Source organism: Plectropomus leopardus, chromosome 17, assembly GCF_008729295.1.
Source record: "Plectropomus leopardus isolate mb chromosome 17, YSFRI_Pleo_2.0, whole genome shotgun sequence".
In the NCBI taxonomy this organism is placed as follows: Eukaryota; Metazoa; Chordata; class Actinopteri; order Perciformes; family Serranidae; genus Plectropomus; species Plectropomus leopardus.
Window position 1 is genome coordinate 28028800 of NC_056479.1, and position 26930 is coordinate 28055729.

A 26930-nucleotide genomic window follows, 5' to 3' on the forward strand; every position below is an offset into this window, starting at 1 on the left:
TTTCTCTTAGGATCCATTTTATTTGTTGTGCAAAAGTAGAACAGACAGGGCTACAAATGTTTAACTTGCCTCAAATCCCTGTGCAACATACGCTATGCTATAATCTACTAGACCATTTTATGATACAGACAACCTAAAAGTTAACCCCTTCAAGCCATGCACATGTGCAGTAGTGACTTAACACCATAAATATAAACTCAAACAATGAAACATCAGAAGAAAAAAAGTGTGAACACTGGTCTGAGTAGTCCATAGCACAAACATACACGCAGGGACGAAGCCTTTCAAACAGTAGCTCTGATACGGGACTAAATGACAACATCTGCTGAAAAGAAAAACTAACCGGCAGTGGACAAAGGCAGAAGTAGTGTTGAGAAATGTTTCGTCTATTACAGGCTTAACGAAAATAACTGCCTCCGACTTCCTGGAAACAGACGACTTAAGAATTCCAGCTTATTGATGAACACATTTCCTTCCAGTTCGGTCAAACTGTTAATGAGGTCTAGCAGCGGTCAACAGCCATTAGCTGAGTCATTATTGTTATTAGTGGTTTTTTTTTACCATTATGAACGCAATCACATTGTGCATTGGTTTTCCAGTCTATGTGATAAACAAGGAGGCGTTTAATAGCCTAAATTCACATCAGTCTAAAGTGGTGCGTGCAATTAGGTCCTACCCACAACCAACACCCTGTTTCAATCTTTGGGAAGAGGATGGAAAAAAAAATCTTCACTTAATAATTCATATTCAGAGATTATTAAGAAAAAAACAGATGCAGAAGTCACACTATTAGCAGCTATATGAAAATGAGCCTGCAGTGTGGTTAAGAGAAACTTCATTATTTTTCAACCTGAACCTTATTTTTCCATGTTTTTCTGTCTAAGTGACTGATGGGGACAATTAACTTTTGAGATTGGTCCAGTATTGAGACAGAGTGCTGTAGCCACCAGCGGCAAAATAAGCTAAAATGCAACCCCCGTTAATCTACATCCACTGAAAATGATTGTTTTTGCCGCTGACGGTCTCTGATTATTAGAAGTGTCTGACGAAATTACAGAAAAGATTGAGAAAGTGAAAATTTTTCCGTACCTTTTGCTTGTTCAGGTCTGTTCAAGTCTCACCAACAAGAAATCTCAAAGACTTTTTTCACATTGTTTAAAACAGCTAAAATTTAGCCATGACTTTAAAAATGTTTCATATTAGTGTAAGATACACTTTCCGCACACCAAAACTACAAACTCTTTCTCCAAGTCTTAATGTTTCCCCTGTTTTCTTCCTGCATCACCTCAAGTGAGATTTCAGAATGTAACTTCTTGTTAACAAAACTGGACGAAAAACAGACTGCAACAAAGTGAAAGTATGGGGCGAGAAAAAAATTCTCTGTAGGATCCTTTCCGTAAAGTCATCACACTCATAACAATTTAAACCTGTCAGTGACTAAAACAAGCACTTTTAGTGGGCGTAAACTGACGGGCTCAGCTGCCAAGAGTAGTTTCAATTGCAGTCAGTTTCGAAACTGCCGGCGTTCTCACTCAATACCAGAACAATTTCAAAAATTGTTGCTCCCATTAGTCACTTAGACACAATAACATGACAAAATAGGGTCCAGGTTGAAAAATATCAGAGTATCGTCAATATTATCTGTGCCAAATGAGACGAGGAGAAAGGGGGCTTGACACTGTGAATGCTTTAAACTTCAGTCTCATCCAAAGAGGGAAAATTTTGTGAGAGGCACTAAACAAACCAACCCTTCTAAGAAAGTGCTTTGGTGTTTCCTGCAAATTTTAAAGTAATTCTAGTAATGAAAATTAAGCTTAAAGAAAAAATAATACTAAAGGGAAAAATGACTAAAGCCATCAACACACTCTTAATGGTCTGGTTTGAGTTCCTTCAAATTAAAACAGAAAAACTCACTTCAAAACACGTGATCAAGACGACGAAAAGGAAAGCTACGAGAAAATTCAAAACATATGAGCAAAACCAAGATGTGCTAACGGCTGAATGTCATTTTCAGTCTGTAACCTGTGTGGCTTTTCTTTAGCACTTAGAGCAGTAAATGTAAAACCCCTAATAAGTCCTCTCTCGTCTACTACATGTGAACTGTAGCTTTGTCAAAACTAGTTCACATTACATCCTACTGTATAACATAAAAGAAAAAAAAAATCTAAAACAGACCTTAACGGAACAGGATTGAGCCCACAAGGCTAAAGAGTCAATAAAAGTCACCTTAAAAGGTGAGTCTACTCTGTTTTTCTCTGTTATTTGTGAGTTCACTCTGAGTCTAATCAACAGCAGAGTTAAAAACAGACTCCTCCGAGGCTCCGCAGAAAAAATAAAACTGTTTCATACCCTTAAGAGCCAGCAGGGGGCAGCAGCAGCATGAGAATCCTCTCTGAGGTGCAGCGATCCAGGGAAGGCGTTAAGGCAAAGGATGCAGGTGAAGTCTGCTGGAGGTCACCTCGTCTTCTCCATGCTGCGGTTCAGCATGTGCGTTCTCCTGCCTGGACGTCTCATCTCGGGTGGTGTCGCGTCAGGCCTCTCCTGGCATTAGTGGACTGTCTCTGCTGGGCGAGGAAGGACATGGCCTGGTTGGAGGGACCCAGCCGCTCACCGGAGACTTTCTGGTGCAGCACCATCCCCTGAGAAAGTGAGTTAAAACGAAGAGTGAACAATCAGGTGTGGGTGTTAAAAAAAAAAAAAGGGTGTCAAGTCAGGATTTGTGTTTCATGCGAATCATCTCCATCCAAATCTCTGTTTGGCCTCAAAACCGTTGGGAGTTTCAAAAAACCAAAGGCGGTAGGTTTGTTTTCAGCTAGAGAGAAAATAACAGTAACATTTCTCCAGGTGTTCTGCATGTTTTGTTGTATTTGTACACTCACTTACCATGTTGTACCATGCAGTGATGATGAGTTTCTCCTCCTGGTCATGTCTCACTCTGCTCTTCTCATAGTCATGCTGAGAAACAGATCATCATACATTTCTGAGATTCAAAGAGCCAGAGTGACCTACTTTGGGTTTACACACTCTAATATCCCGCTATTTTTTATACCAGTCACGTAAACATCACAAGTTGGTTCTGACAGAGCAATCTGATTGGTTGAGAGAGCTGATATACAGCACAACATCAGCGAGACTTTTAACTCTTAATGTATCAATCTGCTTTACAGCTGTTCTAAACTGTTAACAAGGCAAATTTTGACGGTCGGTGGTTATCTATCGTTACTGCAGATTGCATCAGTATTGGAAGAGTGAGGAAATCCTGTCTGACTGCTAACATCGCTCAAAATCTACCTGAGCAAAACTCTGCCTCGTGCGCAAGTCCAGGAGGGGAGCAGCTTTGACGGACAGGTTTTGGTAAACCGCCGTCCCCTGGGAGTAAGCCAGCTGTCACAGATGTTACATGAATGTGCATAAAAAATAAACAAACAAATCATTATCTGTTGTCTCTTATTACTGTTAACTAATAAATGATGCTTGTTGAGCTGTTATATAAAAGCTGTATCGCACTTGAGGTCGTGCATCACGGCTGTGATTATCTTCGACCGAATCACAGCCGTGATGATATACAGTACAACAGCACTCCCTCTTGTGTGATAATGCTTAATTAGCAGTTATTCCGAATGCAGTATTTTTTTCAATCAAGATGTGGGATATGCAGATATAAATTGGGTTTTAGGAGCAATCTTTGGACATTTATACAGCACATTCAGAGTTTACGTCTCAGTCTCAGTTCTCATCTAACAAGACCACCACTGCTTGAAAATTTTGAAAAAATCCTGACAGCCATTCTTCTTTTCCACGTGATAAACAAGATGTTAGGAAATGTTAATCAGAGTATGCATGGCTGCATTTAAAACGGGAATATTGCAGAAGATTCACTTTCATCAGCCACATCAACAGCTTCATATCAATATAGTCTTGTGCTTGTAAACATAGTCGCTGCCTCTTTATGGTTAAAGGTTGGTACCTCCAGGTGCTGGATTCTCCTCTCCTTCTCTGTCAGCTGGTTCTTCAGCGCCTGAATGTCAGGGCTCGCAGGCACCAGCTGCTGCTTAGGATCCAGGGTTTTGATCACCTGCACACACAAAGTACATTTATTAATCTAGCATTGCACTCCTGTAACTATAAGGCTCTGCCAAGTTTTTCAAAGCTTTACTCACAACTTTTAAATTCAACATGTCAATGGTGTGCAACTTTGTTGCCTTTTCTTTCTGTTTAAACCTGGTGTCTCTACACAGTCGCAGTTAGATAATATTATTTGTATTACACTAATAGAAGATTTAGATTCCAGTGGTGGCTGCGAAGGATCGTTTCTTGTCCTCGAAGATGCGGACATGCAACACAAACATCTCAAATTTACCAAAAAAACTGCTACTAAAGATCATGCAAGGCAAGTCTTCATGTTCTGCACAACGGCAGGGTAAAGAAAGTAAAGAGTTTAGGTTGAACATCATCACTTTTCTACCACAAAACACACCAGGAGAAAGGTAAATAACCTGTTGAAGACAAGACTTATCACCATGACAGAGGCTGCTCTGAGTTAGATTAAATACGCAGGTTAATAGTAAAGTTAGTGTAGCATAAATCACAAACTCTTTTCTTTCAAAAACATGGGAAGGTGGCAGTGACCAACAAAAAAAGAAATACCCTTCAAGAAATTAATGAAACAAAACAAACAAATGAAAAAGAAATGGAAAATTCAAAAAAAGACTTAGAAAGTGCTAACATTTTATAATTATTCTATAACATTATGTCAAATATTCAATAATGCTAATTAGGAATATAGTTTTCCTTAGCTTTTTTAAAGTTTTTGCTCAGGTTTCAAGGTGATAAATACCTGTGAAAAGCATCTTAAAGCAACACAAATAAGTTGGGTGGTTCCAGGTTTCAAAGGGTTAATAAATTATTTTAAAAAAAGGTGCTTAAAAACACCACAACATGCACTGCAATTTTTTAAAAAGCTGATGTGAAATAAGGCATTTTTTGCCACAACAGTCCAAAAAAAGTCAACAAATCGTGCAGAGACTGCAAATAATCATATCCCACGCAGCTTCTGAAGCCACACAAGACTACACAACTTTAAGAATAAAAAAATGCAGTAGCACAGACTTTGATGTGTAAAATCTGCTGAGTTGAAAAACCCCTCTTAGTTTCATTTTAGGGCCATATGCTGAGAACAACATGTTCCGTTTAGGTGGACTGACCGTTCTCGCCTTCTCCACATAGCGCTTGTATCGCTCCTCCATCTGCTTCATGTCCTCATCCTTCTTACGCAGGATCTCCTGGAGTTCATCTATCTTCTTCGCCACTGAGAGACAAAAATAAAGTGTTAAGAAGAGCAGAAAGAGTGAACGCTGGCAGGTGCTCAAAGAGGCAGCAAGTGACAAAATAAAACGCATGAAACGACTTACTGTTGCCGTCCACTTTGGGCTCGAGGTCATCGATGACTTCTCTTTTCTTTTGGAGGTCTGAGTGGGCTTCATGGAGCTTCTCCCTAAAATCATCACATGACAGAGTGTGAGAGTTCATTTTTTGGGACCCAGGTGGATTAATAAACAGTTAGAGGCAGCTGAGTACTTACAAATGCTCCTCAAGCTTTTTCTTCAGTAAGGAGGACTTTAAAGAAGAAAAAAATCACATTAAAATCAAAACAAACACAGAGGGCTTTCTAAATAACACACAAACACAGAGTGTAAGTTACAAAAGTCAAGCAGGCAAAGAGTTAAATCACGGGCCAGGTGGACAGAGGGTGGGCCGTACTTACGATGGCCTGATTTTGGCAGAGTTGTTCGATGGGGGCAGCACAGAGAGACAGACAGAGAGGGGCAGGCGTTAACAGTGAATCACCACAGCAAACATGGGTTAAAATCCCACACAACATTTATCAAAGTAGAACAAACAGTGCAGTCCTCCACAGCAGAGAGTCTTTTCAACTGTAATCTCTTTAATATACTCAAAGTGTCATGCATCTCGTCGATCTGATTCATGAGGAAAAGATACAGGGATGCACCGGTTTATCAGTAGATGTTTTCCGTGTCGGAAAATAAGATCACATTCACAGGTGGCAGCACTCAATGTTTTTCTGTTCTTGTATTTTGTGCAGGTTAAAAAAAAATCAGGGTTCGAGACTAGCAGCGGAAAATAGAAAACATGTTTAGGACATGCAGATTTTCACACCCTAATGTAACCCTTATAATACTTAAATTCATGTTAACTCAGCAGGAAAAGTTACATTAAAGGTTGTTTTACTGTATTTGTGCTTATTTAAAGTTAGTGTAATGACTTTAAAACAATTCTGCTATTCTTTTGTTATGAAGATATCTTTGTTTCCCTGGCACATGTGGGGGAATAAATAACAACAAAGTAAACAACAAAACCATAAGTATCATCAGTTAAACTGTTCTTTTAAAACAGTGTTCCTTCACCTTAAACGCAAGTTCGATTAAGACTTTTTTTAATGTCTCTGAATGAAACTTAAGCCCTGAATCAATGTCAGATACTTCGGGGACAATTTGGCTGAAACATTTATTGAAACATAAAACTTTTTTTCTGTCTTGAGGCAGAGACGGAGGTAGAGAAGAACTGGGAAATATCTGGCGTTTGTTGGGGGGGTTTCTAGCTGATTTTGTATTTCTAACTCTGCCTCATTTCCCATTGTGCAGAGTTTAAAAAATTGTTTTTTTAAAAAAAACACAAAGCCTCATATGCATTGCCTTGCACCAGTTTCAGTTATGCCATGAAATCTTGTCAGTTTTTGTTGAATTTGCACGTCTTCCTGTTATGCGGGGTACAACAACAGGTAGCTAACAGATAATGGATCGCGGCATCCCGTCTGAAAACAGATGTAAGTGTTGCTGGTTCCACTATCCTGATGTGGTGACAATATTGCAAAGCATTTGGGAATTTTGAGATTTTGACAAAAACTGATAAATAAAATCCTAGCATCCTCCCATGTCTTCATTTTTAGACCTTTTAAAGAAGTTCAAGAACCTTTTTAAACACACTTATTTGCCTAGAATTCATCAGTGCATCCCTACAAACGGTGTTCCCACGCACACTGTGTGTATGGTCTCTATATTTGTCAACATGACTGTAGAAAACTTAGATTTGTGATGACGGTTGTTTAAACAAAAGTGGAAAGGAAACTCTCCGGACTGACTCACGTCTTCAGTCTTGCTGTCCTGCTCGTGGAGCGCTTTCTGGAGCTCCTCGATCTGAGAACGCAGCTCTGAGATCTGCTGCTGGTTCAATCTGGGAAACAAACAAGGACACGAAGGAGGGTTAGAAACATACAGAGCGAAAAAAAGATACAGGAAACAGAGAAAAAAGTTAAAGGGCCATTGAGGAGAGCGTAACAAACAAACGGGAAGTCAACGGTGAAGATGAAACACGAGGTCAGTAAGTTGATACTGTGGGTGGAAGATGTATGCAAAGTATCCTGTGGATCTGTGTTCATCTGCTGCAGGCGGTGTTCAGCTAATCCCCCGAGTGTGCCGCCTGGCCATTCACCGCTCTGCTCTCTACTGAGCATGCTCGCTCCACTCCTCTCCTCCTGTTACTGTTGCTGAGGATGCTTCCCACACCCTGGGCCTGGTGTTGCATGGACACACACACACACGCACGCACGCACGCAGTCCACCCACATGTCCACATGCCCACAGGCATGTAAACACACACACACACACACACACACACACACACACACACACACACACACACACACACACACACACACACACACACACACACACACACCACACACACACACACACACACACACCACACACACACACACACAGTGAAGGGACAATCTGGCTTTCTGCTGTCTGTCCTCCAGCCCAGCCCACACAACTCCTCTGAGCACACAGTCCAGAGGGTGAGTTGACATTTAGGCAGATATCACTCCTACCATCAGCCAAACAAGCAGCTCAATGTCCAGGAACACACAATATGGTGGCCGAGAACGGGAACAATTACTTAACAAGAACTTGGACTGCAAATTAAGTACGCACACAATGACACACACACCCCTAGCTCAGGTTCTCACCCAGACCAAATAAAAGTCATTCAAGCACTTATTTTCTCCAAACTTGAATATTGCAGCTCCCTCCTCTCTGGCACCGATCAGAAATCACTTTCCCGCCTTCAACTAGTTCAAAAAGCAGCGGCTCGGCTTCTCGCTGGTTTTTACAGACGACATTCGATCATCCCAATCCTGGCTTCGATTAATTAGTTTGTTTTAGAAATTATTTAAAAGATTTTACTGATGACTTTTAAAGCTCACCTGGGTCTGGCCCAAAGCTACGAAAGAGAAATGTAGACCCCTTATGAGCCAGTTCGCAGCCTCAGATCCTCGGGTGGAGCTCTGGTTATCTTTAAGTCGAGGCTTCAAACTAAAGGTGATTGTGTTTTTGCTTTGGAACGACCTGCCTGAAGAGATAAGGCTCGCAGTGACTTAAATCACTTTTCGAAACCCATTTTTATAGACTTTGCTTTTATATTTTGTCGTCTTTTTATTTATTTTTTCTCATTTTATCTTTTTAATTTATATTTCATTTCCTTTTATTTGTGGTTTTATCGCTTCTGTTGTTGTTTTGGTCTAATTCTTTGTATTGTTTTATATTGTCATTATGTGTCCTTCATCTTGCATTATGCATCCTCTGGTTTTAACTTTATTTTAACTCTTTCTTCATTTCGTCTTGCTTGTGTTCAATAGGACTGTTAGTCGTATCACCGTCTGCGTATCCCATTTCCGCTTTGCTTTGGTTGTCAAAGCGCTTTGTTAACTCTTTTTTTAAAGGTGCTATATAAATGAGGTTATTATTATTACCTGTTTTGAGTCTCCAGGCTGTTCTTGCTGCGCTGAGCCTCCTCCAGCTCGGCCTGCACCTCCACGAGTTTCTGCCTGTAGCTCTCCTCCTGGACACACAGCATCTTGTTTTCACTCTGCAGACGCACCACCGTCTCCCTGTCAGAGAACGAGGACAATCAGAGGAGAAGGGGGGGAGGACAGATGAAATGTGTCAGAGAGTGGCAGAGGCGAAAGGTCTGTCAGATGGACCGCGCCTTTTATTCACCAACGCCGCGGCCAAATGTGCAGCGGCACCATGTGTCGCCATCTCAGGGGCCAACTGCGCCTCAGAATATGGAGGATGGATATAGAGACGGAGTGGGCTGCTGATAGTGACACCAGTGCACGTGTGTGGAAAGAAAATCTCAACTGTTGGCGTTCATGTTCACACGGACCCTTAAACCACAGATGCAGAACAACAGACGTACTTGAGCTCAGTGGGCATGATCTCCGCGGCGAGGTTTCCCACTGTGACATCACCGTCACACATGCCTCCTGCAGCACGGGAGGACAGACACAGACAGCGAGTGTCAGCGAGTATTTTACTTTGTTTAAATTAACAGATCATTTTGCAAAAGATCCAGGTTAAAAATAGTTTTAATGATGAGCCACTGATGAACACTGCTTCAAACTTGGTGTTCCTCTAACAGCATGTTAAAGTAAAATGTTTTCTACTGCAAGATGAACTTTGATTATTTTACCATCTTCAGTTTTTGTTTCTGAATTGACTCACCAGATCCACTGAGACACCTCTGTTGGACTTGCGCACACCTGAGCTCGTCGTTTGTCTCCCGCAGTGTGTCTCTCTCCGAGATGAGACGCTAAAGAACGAAGCACAACGTAACAAAAACTTAAATTCGGACTGCTTTAGTGAGTATGTTTAAGAGTTGTCAATCAATGTCCTGATTATTTTCTCATTTCATTGATTAGTAGTTTGGTAGATGACGTCCTCAAATGTCTTGTTTAGTCCACAACCCAAAGACATTCAGTTTACATTTAGAAGCTGGAGATTTTGTTTTTCCTAAAAAAAAAATTACTCTAAAATTATTTGCCAAATAATTTAATAGTTGACAACTAATCGATAAGAGTGCAGCTTTATTTGTGAGGTAAGGAAAAAGAAAGCTAGGCACATTGATAGTTTTGCGTTTAAAGTTCATACCACATAACCACGACGTCCACGGTTTGATTCATGGATACAGGGCAGAGTCTCTTTATATACGGCTAAAATGCCGAAATTACCTTAAAAAAAATACGGCATTTAAAAAAAAAAAAAAAAAGTAATGCTCCATTAGGTTTTGTTGGACCAGTTATGGTACACACGATAAATAACTTTATGTCATTTTATTTTACTGATACTAACAGCAGAAATCAGATGGGCATTACTGCGTGAGCCTAAAACCCCACAGAGTTACGAGTTTCTTCAGACTCACGCTGGAAGTTGTACAAGTAAATGTACACTTCATGTCGGTACAGTATGTATTCCTTAATTACTCCCACGTGTCAGCGAGGACATTAATCACTCCTGTCAGATTGCAGAAGGTGTTAGAATTGACACAGGACGTGGGAGTCCACTGAAGAATAGTACGATATTTGCCTGGCAACAATTCCTCCTGCGGGGATGTTCGTCCTTTAATTATCACAACAAATGCTGAACCACACCGGACTGCCAGCACTGAAATAAAGACAATATACAGGGTTCATACACATTTTTAACAATACATTTCCATGAGTTTTCTATGACTTTGAGGCCGACTTTTAAAGACCGTACATTCTCCTACTATTTAACAGCTTTTTAAATATATATTAATATATTATTTACAAAAATAATGACATGAACGGGATTAAAAATTAGTATGGTTTTTATTTTGGCTTTAGGGGACGGGCATACAACTTGGAATGGCTGTATTTTGTATTTATTTATTTTTTAATTTTGGGCCTGTTTTTGGTCATTTTTAAGAAGAAAATTTTGACTTTTTATTTCTTTAAATTTCTTTTGGTGATTTTCAAACAATAGATTTGGGTGATTTTTTTTAACAAATTCTTGGCGATTTTTTTTTAAGAAAACATTTTTTTGTCTTTGCTTTTATTTTTGTGGAAAAAACGTGGCAATATTTTTCTCTAATTTTGAGTGATTTAAGATTTTTTTAAAAGTTGGCTTTCTTTGAAAAAATGGGCGGCAATTTTAAAAGAAAAAATTTGAAAGGTTTTGATAATTTCTTTTTCTTTAAAAAAATTTGATGATTTTTGTGAATCACAGCCAGGAACAATAAAAACAGACATTAAGGTTGAATTTTAGAGATGGTCCTTATGTGTTATTATTTAGACTTGTGACGCAAAATTCTTTGATTTTCCATGTTTTTTTACAACCGTATGAACCCTGTATATGTTACTGCATGCTGTTACGTTTAGGTGTGTGACCCTGATATCAGACAGATGCTCTGTGCTGATAAAACAGCTCAGTAAAAGCTTTCTGTAAGTGTTCATTCTTTCCCCACCACAGCTGAACTTTTATTCTGAAAATATTCACCAACTCACTTCTTTCTCCTTCAGCTGTGCGTCATACTTGTCGTGAAGGTTCTTGTACTCAAACTGCCATTTCTCAGCTTTCATGGCCTCTGCTGAGTGCTTGGTGTGAAGCTCATGAGCCTGCAAGTCAGAGAGCATAGCAACAGTCTGCGTTGGCAAGAGCTCCCTATAAAAACTGCAAGGTTTTCCAAACACGTGCACACACCAGACTGTGTTTAACATCGCTTGGACGTCAACACAGGAATAAGTATCACTCCCTCCTCCTTTCAGCCCACAGCTTGCCTGTCTCTTGTAGGTGTCCAGCTGACTGCGGACAGCGTTGGCCCTGCGCAGCTCCTCCTCCAGCTCGCAGGTGCGCTGCATGTACACGGTGTTGCGCTCCTCCAGGAGGCGCACCTGTCTGCGCAGGTCCCCCAGATCCTCCAGCTTCCTCTTGTACGTCTCCACCAGAGCTTCGAGCTGGTTCACCCGGTCAGACGAGTGCCTGAGGGGGAGGAGAGGACAGTGTGGGAGGAGGCGTTAAGTACCAGCACAGAAATACGACTTGGAGTTAAGTACACATCCACACGGATGTATTGTGTTTAACTACGAAAATCAACAACTCTGACGCAAGCCAGTGTCAATGCATGAAATTCATATTATCAACACAGATGTCAGAGAGGAGCTGAATGGACGTCTGTGTGTGGGCAGTGTGGGAGTTGTTTCTGAGAGTGTAAATTGATAATAGATGAACTACTGCTTAAAGGAGAAGGCTGCTGTCGTTCTGCATTTTTTAATCCCCTGAAAAGATCAAAACAACAATGTGTCACTTTGTCTCTCAGTACTTTTCTACTTCTTTCTTTCCATTAGTGAGTATTTACATTGTACAGCTATGTGAGACTGATATAAATAAAGTGCTGCACAAGGCCATGGTAATAAAAGAACATTGTGTCCAGTTCAACAGTGCTCACTGATCTGTTTTTATAGTTTCCATCTCACAGTAGGTTTTGCAGGGTTTAAAACATATTTTCCTATTTCATAATTCAAGAATTTTCCAGACTCAAATTTCCAGACTTCTCTGTCCTCTCAGTTTATTTTTAGAAGCTCTGATTTTTTTATTTATAAAGCAGAAAGAGGGCAATAGACTGGAAACAAAAACATTTTTCCATTTTTTGTTTCTCTAGAACTTCAGACCTGAAAATTACTAAAATTAAATTTTCCATACTGCAAAGAATTCTGGGTTTGGCTGCAGAGACAGTATTTGTTAAAGGGATCAATTCGTGGTTGGTTTTGGTCTTTCTATGATATTTGTTTACAGTAATAAAAATGAAGAATATCACCACACAAGAGATTCGCTGCCAGACAACACGGCACTATAGTGACCTTTTTCAGTATAGGAGTGGTTATTTAACCCTCGGGACCCACTTTAATATTACATGCAGACACACACACACGCAGACACACACACACACACACACATCGCTCTGCGCATAAATAGCGCTTATCAAAATCAAGCTTCAAAAAATAACATACATTAACATAATTTTCTACTTTCACTTCAGTTTATTTTTTAACCAACATCAGTCCTGATCAAAAATTTCAAATATTCATTAATTTTTCAAATTTTTAACCCTTTAAATGCCAGGCTTTTGTCACGATGACACTATGTTTTAAGATGAAGAAACACACAAAAAAAGAATTATTTTCAATATAATACATGTTAAGTAGATTTTTTTTGATGATCACAGTCTGGGATATGTCAATGTTTTGCAGCAACATTAATGGGACAGTGCACCAAGTGGAAATAGCATGTAATTTCTACACATGCTAAACACAGTAAAAATGACACCATGAAGTTGAAAATAGTAAAAATGAAAAATTCCAAGGCAAAAGCCCAGAATGACACCCAGAAATAATATAATGCATGTTTTTATGCTTTGATGGCTGTGGTATCAAAAACTGCAGTTTGAACGGGTTTCCACAGTGTATTTTTGAGACTTATTGTAGGAGCTGAACTGAGAATTCTAAGATTAAACAAAAATACACAGTCTTTCCAAAATGTATGCCATATGCATGAACACAGCCCAGAATTATCACGCAATGAAGAATGAAAAGATGCACCTTAAAGTCCGTAAGGGTTTAAGTTATATAACAAACAATAAGTTGTCTTATTTACCACAAAAGGTGACCAATTATTACCCCAACAATAATTATCAGCTAATATTTATAAGACATTTCACAAATCTCTGCAGTGTTGATTCTGAATGAACTGCATTAATGTATTGAGTCTTCCCTAGTTTGAGATTACACAATGCTCTGCTGGAAAGCTACAAAGCAGAGAACACAAACCCTCAGTGTCCACGTGACTCAGCACCCACCAAGCGTGACTTTCTGCAGTTTGGCTCAGTACAAACGTAGGTTAGCTCGTGAGAAGGCCTGCTCTGTTTTTCACGACAAAAACAACTTGACTGGGTGGGATTTTGTAGGAATAACAGCACTGGTCTTACCTGAGGATGTCCATCTCGTCTTTGAGGGCCTGGGCCTCCTGCGCCAGGCTGGTCAGCTCCTCGTTACGCTGCTGCAGGTCGGTCACCTCGCGCTCCAGAATCTCTCCCCGCACACGCATGTCGTCTCTGCTGTTCTCCAGTCTGAGAGATGTATGATAGCAGAGCAGTGGTTTGTGTAGCTGAGCAAACTGAATCAGCTCATTGTGAGATACTAAAAAGAGCAATGTGACTCAGCAGCAGTTTCTGATTTACATTTGTACACATTTATAGCGTATGGATATTGAATTTTTACAAAATCTCTAGCTACATTTTCTAAAATATATTGCGTTAATGTCAAAATGTCTACTATGTAAAGGCCTGATTAAAAAAACCAGACAGTCTCTCTCTAAAGCTCTCAGGCTACGTTCACATTAGACCCCAGTGTGGCCCAAATCTGATTTTGTTTTGCTCTCATGTGACACATATTTGATTTTTTTCAGAGTTGTGTGAACACAGAAATCTTTTTTTTCCAATAAGATCTGAGCCACTTTCCTATGTCGTCCTACATGCGATACATGCATACAGGCCATGTGACCGCTGTTAGAGCAGTCATAACAGTGTGGATTAGATTACATTAGATTTAAACTTTATTACTCCAGAAGTTAATTAAAGGGCCAAGCAGCTAACAGAAAAAAAGTCAATAACACAAGACACTAAAAACAACAAAAAGATTTTTAAAAACTCAAGTGAAGAAAACACTAGCACTCCATGATTGTGACCCCATCACTCCTGATTCCTCACCTGGCCACGCCCACACCTCCCTCTCAGGGTTTCCCATACATTTGTTTATTTGTCACAGCCCACCCTAATTAAAACATCATCATTTTCACTTTTTTGAAGCTGGTCCGCTCATTAGGAGCCCTATTGAGATATATATATATATACTCTTTGGTTATGCAATGCACCTCTCGGAGCACAGAGCGTACTCTGGGCACAGATGGAGCAGCAGAGCATCAGCCACATTAAAGGGGAGCTTCACTTTTCATTCTGCTGTGTCTAAAAATTTGTATTCACTCGCAGCAGCTACTCCTCTCATCCATTCATCTGCTCCGAACTGATAGACAGATCAATTATCCGCCCAGCAAGTCGAAAACCGCTGCTTAGAAAAAAAGAACTCATGGAGAGCTCCACCTACAAGGTAGATTTATTAGTCATTTTTTAAAGTTTAGTTTATTTTAAAAAATGAAATTAAAATTTGCCTTTAAATCCTGCTACATCTTTTGGAGTCGAAGGAGGAGTCGCTGCGCTGTGTTCGCTGACCCAGAAAAGTTTAGAGAGGGGACAAAGTATAATACGAAGGAACACATGCATTTATAAGAAGAAAAAAAAACAGTGGGACATACTGTAGAATTAGTGACCGAAAGCCCATTATCCCAAAAACAAACAGGGCATTTCTCAGAAAACACACTACACACTCTCCCATACAGAAGCACGTGGCTAACTATCAGCCTAGGCAGAATGATTGGAATTGGGGAAATAATTTTAATTGTGCATGTAGTCCTGTAATATAAATGTAGCTTCACTCCTTGTGTTTGTACCTGTAGTTCTCCTCCTGAAGCTGCTCCATCTGACTCTGCAGCAGCAGCAGCTTCTTGCCGGTGATGGCCGTGGTGGAGGCGTCCAGGGAGTCGCTGCGGCTCAGTTTCTCCCTCAGGGAGCGCGTCTCTGCCTGCAGGGTCGACTTCTCCTCCAGAGCCACCGACAGCTGTACCAGAAGAGAGACACGGAGGACAGAGATTGTAAAAATGTGAGTAAAGACCGGGACATTAGATAATGAACAGAGAGAGAGAACACAAAGTGAGAAATGTACAGCTGTATAAAAGGAGAGAAGATCAAGAACGCTGCAAAGAGCAAGTGACATCTTTTTGTAAATAAACATGACAAAGCCACAGTACTCGCACATAACAGATTCACAGAAGAAACACAGATACACAGCGCCAAACTCACTGCTTTTCATGCTTCGAGGACCTCGAAAACATGCTCTGCTCTCATTTCACATGCTCAGTTGACAAAAGCTAGTTAGTCAGCTGGTTCGCAATGGTCTCAGGCAGATGAAACTTTCTCAATAGCGATGTTGTTAGCATTACGCTCAGGGGTCAAAACCAGACTCGCATGGTATAAATAGATGAATATGCACGGAAACATTAACCCTTTGAAACCCGAGCAAATTGGTTTGATTTCTTTGAAAAACACGGGGAGAAGACAACAAGCAACTTAACAAGACGTGGTCCAAAAATGAGCAAAAAATTGGAAAAAAAATCCAATAAAATAACCTAAGAATTTTATAATAATTCTCCCCTTTTTTGGAAACACTTTTTTAGGTCATTTTCTTGTCACCTTTTACTAAATTTGTGGGACATTTCTTTCCAAGTTGGTTATTTACTTTCCCCCCATGTTTTAGAGCGAAATTAAACCCATCTGCTTAGTTTTCAAAGGGCTAGACAGTTTGTGAAAGACCTCTGAACGAGGCACAAGAGAACTGATGTCGATCCAGGTTTCAAAGGGTTAATAACATTGGTTATACTGTTATAGTTCGGGGGGAGAAATGTTCTGATTTCAGGCCAATGAAGTTGAAGTGTTTGTGTTTGAGTTACGGTTAGACAAGCTGGCATTCCAGTATTACAAAGGGGAGTGTTTACTTACCTGCTAGACATCTCTCCAGTTTGAACACAGCAAAACCCTACACTGAACTTTAAGGACAGATTGCATGCTTTAGCACAGGGCCAGTAACAGTAAATAGCTTTCAAAACAACACAAATGACTAATCCCTAACGCGTGGGCTAAGTAAGTAAACAAACAGGTGGGCTGAGAGCAGTACAAATTATTGTTGGCTACAGCTCCATCCCAAGGCAATGTGTCAGTTTTTATCTTGATGTTACGCAACTATTGACTAGAATTTATCTTTAAAATACACAAAATTAGTCCCCTCGCAGTCAGCGGTGCAAAAACAAGCCATGGGAACACAAACAAAGTCTCCAAGCAGGCTAATCAATAAGGGCCAAAAGCTGCAGGCGCACACATTCAAAACCATGCTGCAACCACAGAGCAGATAAAATAGGCCTCAAAGGATCTGAAAGTGAGACATAAAGTTTAAATAGTTTTATATTACTCCAAAACTACAAAATAGTTTGCCTTTTGAGATGACATAAACAGCTCTTTTGGACAAAGGGAAGATAAAGCAAACCCAAGCACCAGTAAGTCAATTTAAAGTCACAATGATTTTTCATGAAACCAAACTCTGCTTTTGACCGAGTTCCCAAGAACTGCACCACACTTTGAAGCCAATTAGACATTTGGGTAAGCAACATTGGGCCCTAAGAGTTTAAGCTGCAAAACACGGGACGGCTTTTGTTTTGAGGCAATAAAAGGAAATGAAAAGTAGTTGTCACAGAGGTTGGCGCTGAGAATGACAACAGACATTCTGGTTTTGGCAGGCGACAGGCTGCACACAACTTTTCAGCAAGGTCACCAACTTTACTTCACCATGCTGCTGGAAAACTACAGCATGAACTCAAAGTATGATGACCAAGGCCAACTGACCCATCACGAAGCCCTGCCCTCAAATGCCACGAGCCAATTGCATTTCGTGCAGCTACACGATGCACTCTGACATCCTGCTCGTAGACCTCCACTGAAAAGCATCAGGAATTCAGATTTCCCTGCAGTTTTATTTAAATTTATGCTGTTGTAACTTTAAAAAAATGTTCAGAGTTGTGCATGGGGTAAATGCAACACTGATACGAGGTATCCTGCAAGGCTCGAGAATGGAGTGTATTTTATCCGGCTCCCAAAACCTCAAATAAACAGAGCAAAGTGTCTCCTCTGGATTAAACTGTATGGCACTTAAAGAAGATAAACAAATCAGGTTGTCTCCCTCTCTTTCTCTTTCCTTTTTGTCATTATTGTAATTTAATTGTTATTTACAACATCTATTGCACATCTGTCCGTCCTCTTCCTGAGGTTTCTATCATTTTTCCATCACAGGGTTTTTTGGGGAGTTTTTCCTTAGACGATGTGAGGCTCTAAAGGCAGAGGGATGTATAATGCTGTAAAACCCTCTGAGGCAAACTATGTTTTGTGATAATGGGCTTAATAATTAAAATTGACTACATTTGTTCATAGGTAAGGCAACATAGTGCTAGCAAAGTTTGCTGCAAAGTCACAAATATGTGTAACATTGTATATTATATCGGCAGCATCATGTATAACGTCACCTTACAGCAAACGTTGCAAGGTAAAGTTAGCTTAAGTTGGGTAACAGCTGCTAACGTTGTGGCCAACTTCAGCTTCGTAACGTTAGCTCATCATGTGATGTGTTCAGCTCAGTCTCAGTATTTTTGTTCTTTAACAGTCGGACATCAGTCACTCAACTGAAAACCAATAACTTAGCTGTAACTTTGCAAGGAAAGCAAAGTCTAACGCTAACACCACAGCAGGGTGAAGACACTTTTGATGGCCTCTGAGTGAAATAAGGAGCTTCTGTCCCCAAAAGTTCTGTATAGCATTTTTGGATATATTGTTTAAGCAGCACGCTGACTGATCGTCTGAGTGAGCTACGGGGGCGAAGATTAGCGATAGCTCAATTATCGACTGATTTCTTTATGAAACTATTGTCAGTTTGTTTGGCTGCACTGTAAACAGACTCACCAAGAGTGTTTGCTGCCCCTAAAATTCTGCGTCCTGCTGTAATATTAAGCACATGATGTTGTCACCAGTAACCTCAGGTGTTGCCAAATCAAACAGGATTAAAATCTTCAACTTTAAAGTCTCGGAAAATGTTTGCCAAATAAATCTTTGACACCATTTGGTGAACCAACCTGATGTTCCAGGTCTCGACAACGCTGGCTCAGGTCCTCCTTCTCGTCCACCTCCTCACTTAGAAAATAATACTTTCTGGACTGCAAACAAAAAGCAAGAAGACAGAGGAGATGTTATACTAGTCTCAGTAGGAGGGAGAAAACATTTCTAAAAGGGCGGGGGAAAACACAAAAGAAGGATGTAACAGATCCACTGAGTGAAGAATAAGAGGGAATCAAAGTGGTTTCACCTGGTAGTCAAAGTCCCCATAGGTCTCCGGGCTTCCTGGTTCTGATGACGGCTCCTTTGATAACAGCTGAAAGGAAGTAAAGTTAATAAAAAGCACACATTTTTGTCCTAAATACCTGTTCCAAAAAGCTGTTTTATTGGGTTTTCTGAATAACTTTGTTCGGTAAATCTCGTCCATGTTTATTTTTCCCCGATTTATCATTTTCCAAGCCACACTGAAGCCAATAAACATTTAACATATTCTTGAAATATCTCAGAGTAGGTTTTTGGGCCTCTGTTCAGTCTCACGCTTATCCGGATTTCTTTTAATGTGAATTAACCGTGACTAAGAGCTGGGATTAATGCAAAGTAGAGAGAGAACCAAGAGGATAAGCGAGAGGCTCACTCACCTCCTGAATGGCTGTCATCACAACGTGCTGGACAGATTCCTCAAGTGTCATTATCTGCTGGATTTGCTCTGCGTTTAGGAGAAGACAACAGAGAGCCGTGAAGATTCAGCCAAACGCAGATTAACACAAATACTCTCGAAAAAACAAACAAGCGCTGCATCTGTCTGCAGAGAGCCAGCTCTCACCAAGCTTTAAGCCACAAATGATTCGTTTTTCCTCTGAATTGCAACTTGTAAAATGGTTAAAATGGTCTTTAGTGCAGGGAGAAAACTATGTGTCAGTGTAAGTTATCACGATCGGGTTACGTCTGATATAAAGCAAGAGCCATGTGATTTGACTTTGACTTAATCCTGTGTGTTATTTTCACAGATGGCTGCATCTACTTGTTTTTCATCTTTTTTTATCCTTTTACTGCTCACACTTTACAATGGATGTACCCAAATCTGAAAACCGTCTTTGGAAAAGCACAGATAATACACCGGAAACAGATTTTTATACCACCAAAAGTTGCTCATTGTTATCCAGGAAAAAAACCATGACATGTTTGTCTCTCTTGTTCATTTAAATTGATTAATATCATTGTGGATGGCCACAAAGTGCCACACAAAGTCATTCCTGCAGCCATCAAACTTTACAACTCAACAGACTGGCACTTAGACTTAATACACACATCTACAATTAAAATTCCATAATTTATTGATTATACTTCAAATGTGCAACAGTTGCAATAATTCTTTAAATCACTGTTTTAACAGAAATATATAGGTGCAATATTTCAATCACAGCATTTCTCTGTGAAATTATTCAAATGTGCAATATTTTTCCAACTCGTGAATGAAGGCTATATTTAACATGTTATATAAATTCTTATTGATATTCTTACTCAGGCATATCTCTGTTGATCGTTGTAGCATTGCACACATATTAATATTTTTATATTCTGAACTTACTAGTTTTACACAGTGCATATTATACATACTTTATTTTAAAAGTCTTTAGTGCAGGGAGAAAACTATATTATTGCTATTACTGCATTTGTGTTTTTATATTTATATCATTATATACTTGTGCTGGTACTTATTTGTACTTGCGATAATTCTCTGTGCTTGCCATCACAGCTAAGTGTAGGTAAGAAAACACAGCATTTGTGGATTTATCATGACTGAGTATAAACCACAAACACTTCCGGTCGTCTATTCTAATACAGATACAAAGACTAACATTTTTTTGGCTGATACAGAGACAGACAATGATGTCTTTGTACACTTTTACCTTGTTTCTTCTCACAGCTGACGGCACAGCCCAGTACGAGCTGTACCAGCTTGCCCAGTTCGGTGACATCACCCATCTCTCCTATTAGGTTCACATCTGGCAAATGCTCATCTGACACCTGGTGACCGAGCACCTGTTCAGGCACGGGGAGGTGAGACATTGGAAATGACCTTGAGTGAACTTACAATGGTACTGAAAGTGTTAAGAATAGTAAACAATAAAAGTCTCCTTACGTCATGATAATATTCCAGCATGCTTTTAAGGATCTTTTTCAAGTTGCTGACCTGAAAGAATAAAATAAATTAGAGTTAAAATCTACTTTAAATCAGGGAAAATTAAAAAAAAAAAAAAAAAAAAGACTGGACATGTTGGTTCATTTAAAAGATGCTGCAGGGTATTCTGTCATATCCTGCTGTTTCACAAATTACCTTAAGGCGCCAGTTGGCCCCGCTCTCCTCCTTGATCCTGCCTAGCCACGTCTCATTAAACCAAGAAGGGTCTCTGTTAATGAGAGCACAAGAAAACTCCAGTGAGGACAAAGAGGACAAATCTCTGAGCATCAAGATTCACAGACGGCTGCGGGCGATGAGGCCCCGTGCTTCTGTTCTGCTCAGCACGCTGACATTTGAGCAGAGCAGTCGCGTCACTTGTGGGAATATGAATATATGTGGATGTGAAATAACTCAAGAAGCGGTTGAGCTTCGGGTTTTAAGTTAAAGTCCCCCTCCGGACACCTTTGATTCTTAGGGACTGTGGCACATTTTACGCACTTTTCATTCTTCATTATTTGATAATTTGGGCTGTGTTCATGTATATGGCATACATTTTGGCAAGATTATGTATTTTTGTTTAATCTTGGAATTTGCAGCTCAGCTCCTACAACAAGTCTAAAATAAATAAAATGTTTACATTCAAACTGTTAAGTGCAAAAAATGCACCATTAAAACACATTTGGCATATGAGGAAAATACATGCTTTTTCCACTAGATTATTGAAAATAATTTAATTTGCTTATTTCTTTTCATTAAAAAAAAAAAACACCTGGCATTTAAAAAGGTTAAAATTCTGAAAATGTATGAATATTTGATATTTATTATTAGGACGGATGTTAGTAAAAAAAATATTAATATTATTTTTTTTTTTTTTTAAAATCTTGATTTTGAAAAAGCGCATCTTGTGTGCAGAGCGATACGTGTGTGTGTAATATTACAGCAGGTCTAAAGGGTTAAAGTAGGTTAAATAATACTACATCTAAAATTAAGTTTAATGTGGTTTTCCAACATTATAGTTAAGATAATCTACTCCTCTCCCTCATTCTCCCTTGTCGCTCAGATGAATGACTAGTAGAGGTTTCAGAATGGTAAATATATTTAGCATCTCTCATTTGTTTATGTTGTTTAATAGCTTGTTAGCTGGTAGGCTAATACAGAAACACTAACACAGCACTAATTGTTGTGAAAGAAACAATAATATCTGCCATGATTGGGTTTTTGATAGACAGTGGAATCCAAAAACTGCACACTCTACCATTATTGCTATCAAACCGCTCAATATGCTAATGTCAGCTCTGCTCTCTGTACCGATACGTCCGCTTTGTGCTGGAGGTTTCAGGCTTCTTTGATGGTGTTGAGTCAATTTATGTTTTCTGTCTTAGACATCAATTAACATTTATAAACGTGACGTATCTAATCGATCTAACCTGGCATATGTTTGATTCTCAGATTTTAGAGAAGTCCGAAGACATGCCTCCTTCAGTTAATCATCTTTCTATAGACAAACTTTGCACAGATACAAAGTCAACCTCTGACATTTCAGGTGACATAAAAAGATAAACACATTTTTTGAAGAAGAGGGGGACTTTAAAGTGACATTAAAGTCAAAAGAACACAAACCACAACCTACAAAAGGTCATCAGGCAAATAAATTTAAAAAAAAAGCTGACCTCACAAATCTAGACTGCTTGCTTTAAAGGGTCTAAATTTTGCATAGATAAAGGCTTTGTGCAATTCAAAGGGCAATTCAGTGCAAACCCACACAGATAAGCAAATCTCTGCAAGAAGGCTCTGAATGAATTCCTGGCAGCCATCACCTCTGAGTTCATGTTGTAAATTCAGATAATCAAATCAACAAAACAACTATAAATACTGACTTCAGCTACTTTTCACATCGTACGTGTCCCTTACATTCTGTGCAGGACGTGTGCAATGGCCACTCCACTTGTTAGGTCCTGCTTGCTGTTGCATGATGGCACCTGAAATGTCTGTAACTGAAAATGAAGACAAAAAAATGCATTTTAGTAGCGTTATGTATTTGATGCACAGTCGTATTTTTATTAAACTTTTGTCCCAAAGCAAAAACTGACAGTGGTGGAGGAAGTATTTAGATTTAATTAAGTAATATCACACTGTAAAAATACTAGGTTACCAGTAAGAGCTCTGCATTGAAAAGGTAAAAGTATGTGGGTACAATCTAGAAAGTGAATTCAAGTATCAAAAGTACTCAATGCAGGAAAGTTTAATTAAAATGAAATACATACAAATAACTAAACTTATTAAAAGGAAAAACACCTAGTCCTCATATTTGAGAGGCTAGAACCATAAAATGTCTTAAATAGTTAAAATAATTGCCAATTAATTTTCTAATCTATCACCTAATTATATATTTTCCATATGGTTCATGCACAAAAACTTATGAAAAAAGTTGTGACATAATAATAGTGGAGTAAAAAGTAAGATACTTTTGTCTGAAGTGTAGTGGAGTATAAGTATAAAGTGGCACAAGGTTAAAATGCTCAAGTAAAGTAGAAGTACCTCAAATTTGAACTTATTTACTTTATTAAATGTACTGAGTTACATTGCACCACTGAAAACTGACAGAAACATACATTTTGATGAATGTTTAAGGATTAATCTGTTGATGTTTGTAAAAAACCTCCACGGGCATAAACCCATTATGGCTGCTGTTGTAAATAATAACTGTATATCTTTGTGCACATTTTTTGAACAGCTTTAATGATACTTTAAGTGACTTGGTACCTGCAGTAAAAAAAAACACTATTTCTAAATTGTAAAGTAGTGCTGTTTAATAACAGGGATTTTGTTTCTTCTTTACAATACTTTAATTACAGATACTGAGCAGTTACTGGGATTGCAGCCATACTTAACAAGCTATTTTAGTCCTACACTTGTATTTGTGTGGGAAAAGTGCCAGACAGGTGGATTTTCCCTGCTCTTGAGGAGTTACTGTAATGAATAACCTCACATTAGTTTGTCAGCTCACAATAAACTACCTTTTTATCCCGGCATTTAACTTTTCTGAGACAGTCTGTAACAGAAAACATGAGAAAAAAAAGTTTGTAAATTGGCAAGAAATGTCCCACAAATTGTGAGAAATTGGCAGGGAGTAGGATACAAAATCTCTAAATCTACTAATTTTATTTCTATAAATTTGTGCAATAAAAGATAGGAGAAAATGTTCATTTAGCTATATTTGCTATTTTAACAGGTGGGTTTTCCCTGCTCTTGAGGAGCTACTGAATAACCTCATATTAGTTTGTCAGCTCACACTAAACTATGTTTTCTCTGAGTCAGTTTGTAACAGAAAACATGGGGGAAAGGGTTGGTAAACTGGCAAGAAATATCCCACAGATCGCACAAAATTGGCAAGAAATTTTAATTAAAATATCTCTAAATCTACTAATTTTATTTATATAATTGTGTTATATTTATATACTTGCTATTATAATTATGTATAAAAATTGTTACATAATTATTTTTTTTTTCTTAAGCATTTTTAAGGTGATTTCCTTGGCCTTTGCAAAGCTTATTTTTATTTTTATTTTTTTTTTAGGTAATTTTCTTGACTTTTTTGGCTAATTTTCAGGTAATTTCCTTGTACTTTTGTTTTCTAATATTTGCGCTATTTTAACTAAAATTCTTCTCAAGTTTCCCATTGCCTCTTTTCAATGTTTTTGCCAAGTGGCTCAGATTTCAAAGGGTTAAAAGTCAGATACTTAGCAGCTTTAGGGGATTGCAGCCACAGTAAGAAAGCTACTAACATTAGCCGTGTCTTAGTTTCGTCCTACACTTGTGTGTGTGTGTGTGGAAAAGTGCCAAACAGGTGGATTTTCTCTGCTCTAGAGCAGTTACCATGTTGGATAACTTCACATTAGACTCTCAGCTTACACTGAACTGTGTGTTTTTTTTTGGCAGCCCGCTTCGCTGAGTCAGTTTTGTAACAGATAAGAAGCTAAAGGACACCAAACTTAGGTGTTTACCTAGCTATTTAGCTCAGCTAGCTAGCGACAGTTAGCTCCCAAAAACGCAACTTTAGTATCTCCAAACTGCTTAAACGTTAAGTTAAGATACTTATCGCGTAACAGAAAACTTTAACGTGTGAAACTATCTCTCAGTTTTTCGTTAACAACACCTGCTGTCACCTGTTAGCCGGCAGTTAGCCTCGCTGCTAACAGCAAACTCACCCAGGTTAGCAGGGAGTCACACAGCTCGGCTTTGTCCAGGCTCATGGTGCTCTGAAGCCGCAGCAGCTCACACTCACAGACGGCAGATTTTGGCTTTCGAGACACTTTTTTTTTTCCTTCCCCCGAAGTTTGTTGCTCACTGACTCCTTTCACTTTCCACGTCAGTCATTGTCCAGCCATGGCCTCCTGCTGCTCCTGCTGCTCCTGCTGCTCCTGCCAACCCCCCCCTTCGCGTTTCACCTCCTGTTATCCACGCGAGCTTCCGTATTGAGAGCGTTCCCTTGGAAACGGATTATGTTGTGGGTCAGCTTGTCTGGTAAATAATAACAATGATGATAATAAAAAGTCTGATAATCTCTCATAATCATGTTAGCCTAATACTGGCGACCTAAAAAAATACTTTAATTCATTTAATTTAATTTATTCTTTTTTTTCTTCTCAAAATCTAACTAGGGAAAGCTTAGGATGAAAAAACTTTTTTTTTTAAAGTGTGTTCTGGACAAAATAGAGAGAGGATATAGTCAAACATGTGACAGATAAGGGAGTGTTTGTTATTTAGGAGGGGGAGGGGGCATGTTAAATAACTCTGACTGGGGAAAGACATGTTTTTAAATAAAAAAAAAATAATTTAAAATCACTCATGAAGAGCATTTATATCGCATTTTATCGATAATGAACATGATTTCCCTAATATTGACCAAAATAGCACCCCGAAGCAACCCAAAGCATGGCCGTAGCCATGGAGTCAACATTGGGGCGACCCATTTTTTTGTGGGGGTCTTTCCCCAGAAAGAAATTTAAAATTTGACAGCCAATTTTAAACCCAATTTTTTTATTTTTAAAGTTTTATGCTTAAAAAGGCGTTTGCTAACGTGGCTAAATCGGATAACAGTGTTTGTCAGGGACGTTAGACGTCATCACTTTCGGACACAGAAACTCATTAAACTCACTTGTCCACCTTTTACAGCTTTACAGTCGTGCTTAAACTTGTAGATTTACGTGTTTATGATATTTTGCGATCATGTTTTTACAGCGTTTGTAGTTGTGACGTTTAAGTTGTGCGACCACAGTGTAGTTCGTATATAGTCTAACAATAGCATTTTGCTTCTGGCTTCATTTATGCTTCAAAAAACAAAAGTGGTGTTCATCTGTGAAGATTATCATGCTGAACAAAAGTATCACAAACTCTTTTTCACAGAGCTTATTTTTTATTAACCGAAAATCCCATTCAAATATCCCGCAAGGTTTTTGACAAGAGAACCAGTGTGATGCTAACTTCCTGAGTCCAAGTTGACATTTGTGCCAAATTTTGAGGAAATTCCCTTAAAGCCTTTTTGATATGTCGCCTTTAGGAGAATGAAACTGATGCAAGGTCATGGTGACTTTGACCTTTGAGCACCAAAATCTAATTAGTTCATGACTGAGTCCAGTAAATGTTTGTGCCAAATCTGAAAAAAAAAAAATCCCCTAAGGCGTTCTTTAGATATTCATGAGTATGAGACAGATGAGGTCACAATGACCTTGACCTTTGACCTATGACCACCAAACTCTAAGCAGTTCATCCTTAACTTAAAGTGGAAGGTTGTGCCAAATCTGACGAAAAAACTGCCTCCAAGCGTTTCAGGGCACATCGTGTTCCTGAGAAAGTGACGGACAGACAACCCAAAAACATATTGCCTCCAGTGATTGTTACCGCGGAGTCTTAAAATGACCCCAAAACATCAGCAACAAGCAGAGCGAGCGGCCAGTTTCTGCTTGATAAGACCTGGTGGAAATATCTCAAAACTAGTGTGAAGAAACACTTGAAAAAGAGAGAAACATGTTTTGTATTTTGCTTAACA

General features: G+C 39.1%; 1 protein-coding gene and 1 long non-coding RNA gene across 3 annotated transcripts; one reads left to right on the forward strand and one right to left on the reverse strand.

The window, feature by feature from the left end:
- Positions 1-25184, reverse strand: LOC121956122 (protein Hook homolog 2-like). Of its 2 annotated transcripts, XM_042504240.1 has the most exons (23): positions 25090-25184; positions 22793-22875; positions 21038-21110; positions 20843-20893; positions 20610-20742; positions 19338-19405; positions 18950-19015; positions 18720-18800; positions 15441-15607; positions 13864-14004; positions 11660-11861; positions 11387-11497; positions 9585-9672; positions 9280-9346; positions 8831-8968; positions 7164-7251; positions 5765-5770; positions 5582-5616; positions 5412-5494; positions 5205-5308; positions 3968-4075; positions 2884-2955; positions 1-2639 (listed from the first exon to the last, which is right to left on the reverse strand). In XM_042504240.1, the coding sequence occupies exons 1-23, from the start codon at positions 25132-25134 to the stop codon at positions 2511-2513; spliced, it is 2139 nt and encodes a 712-aa protein (XP_042360174.1). In that variant the 5' UTR covers positions 25135-25184; the 3' UTR covers positions 1-2510. The 2 variants fall into 2 exon arrangements, with proteins under 2 accessions (XP_042360174.1, XP_042360175.1); XM_042504241.1 differs by lacking the exon at positions 5765-5770.
- On the forward strand, positions 15564-17763 carry LOC121956123. The gene is made up of 2 exons (XR_006106672.1): positions 15564-15649; positions 17337-17763. It is a non-coding gene; the product is annotated as an uncharacterized LOC121956123 (long non-coding RNA).
- Positions 25185-26930: the final 1746 nt, after the last annotated feature.

What these genes read in the sequence shown, in the direction of transcription:
- LOC121956122 (XM_042504240.1), bottom strand. Translation starts at nt 25,134, where the DNA reads ATGAGCCTGGACAAAGCCGAGCTGTGTGACTCCCTGCTAACCTGG. An exon ending in CTTCAGGAGGAGAACTACAG is followed by an intron (nt 14,005 to 15,440) that starts GTACAAACACAA and finishes TACATCTCTCAG; the next exon opens with ACTGGAGAACAGCAGAGACG. An exon ending in GACGAGATGGACATCCTCAG is followed by an intron (nt 11,862 to 13,863) that starts GTAAGACCAGTG and finishes CCTCCCCCTCAG; the next exon opens with GCACTCGTCTGACCGGGTGA.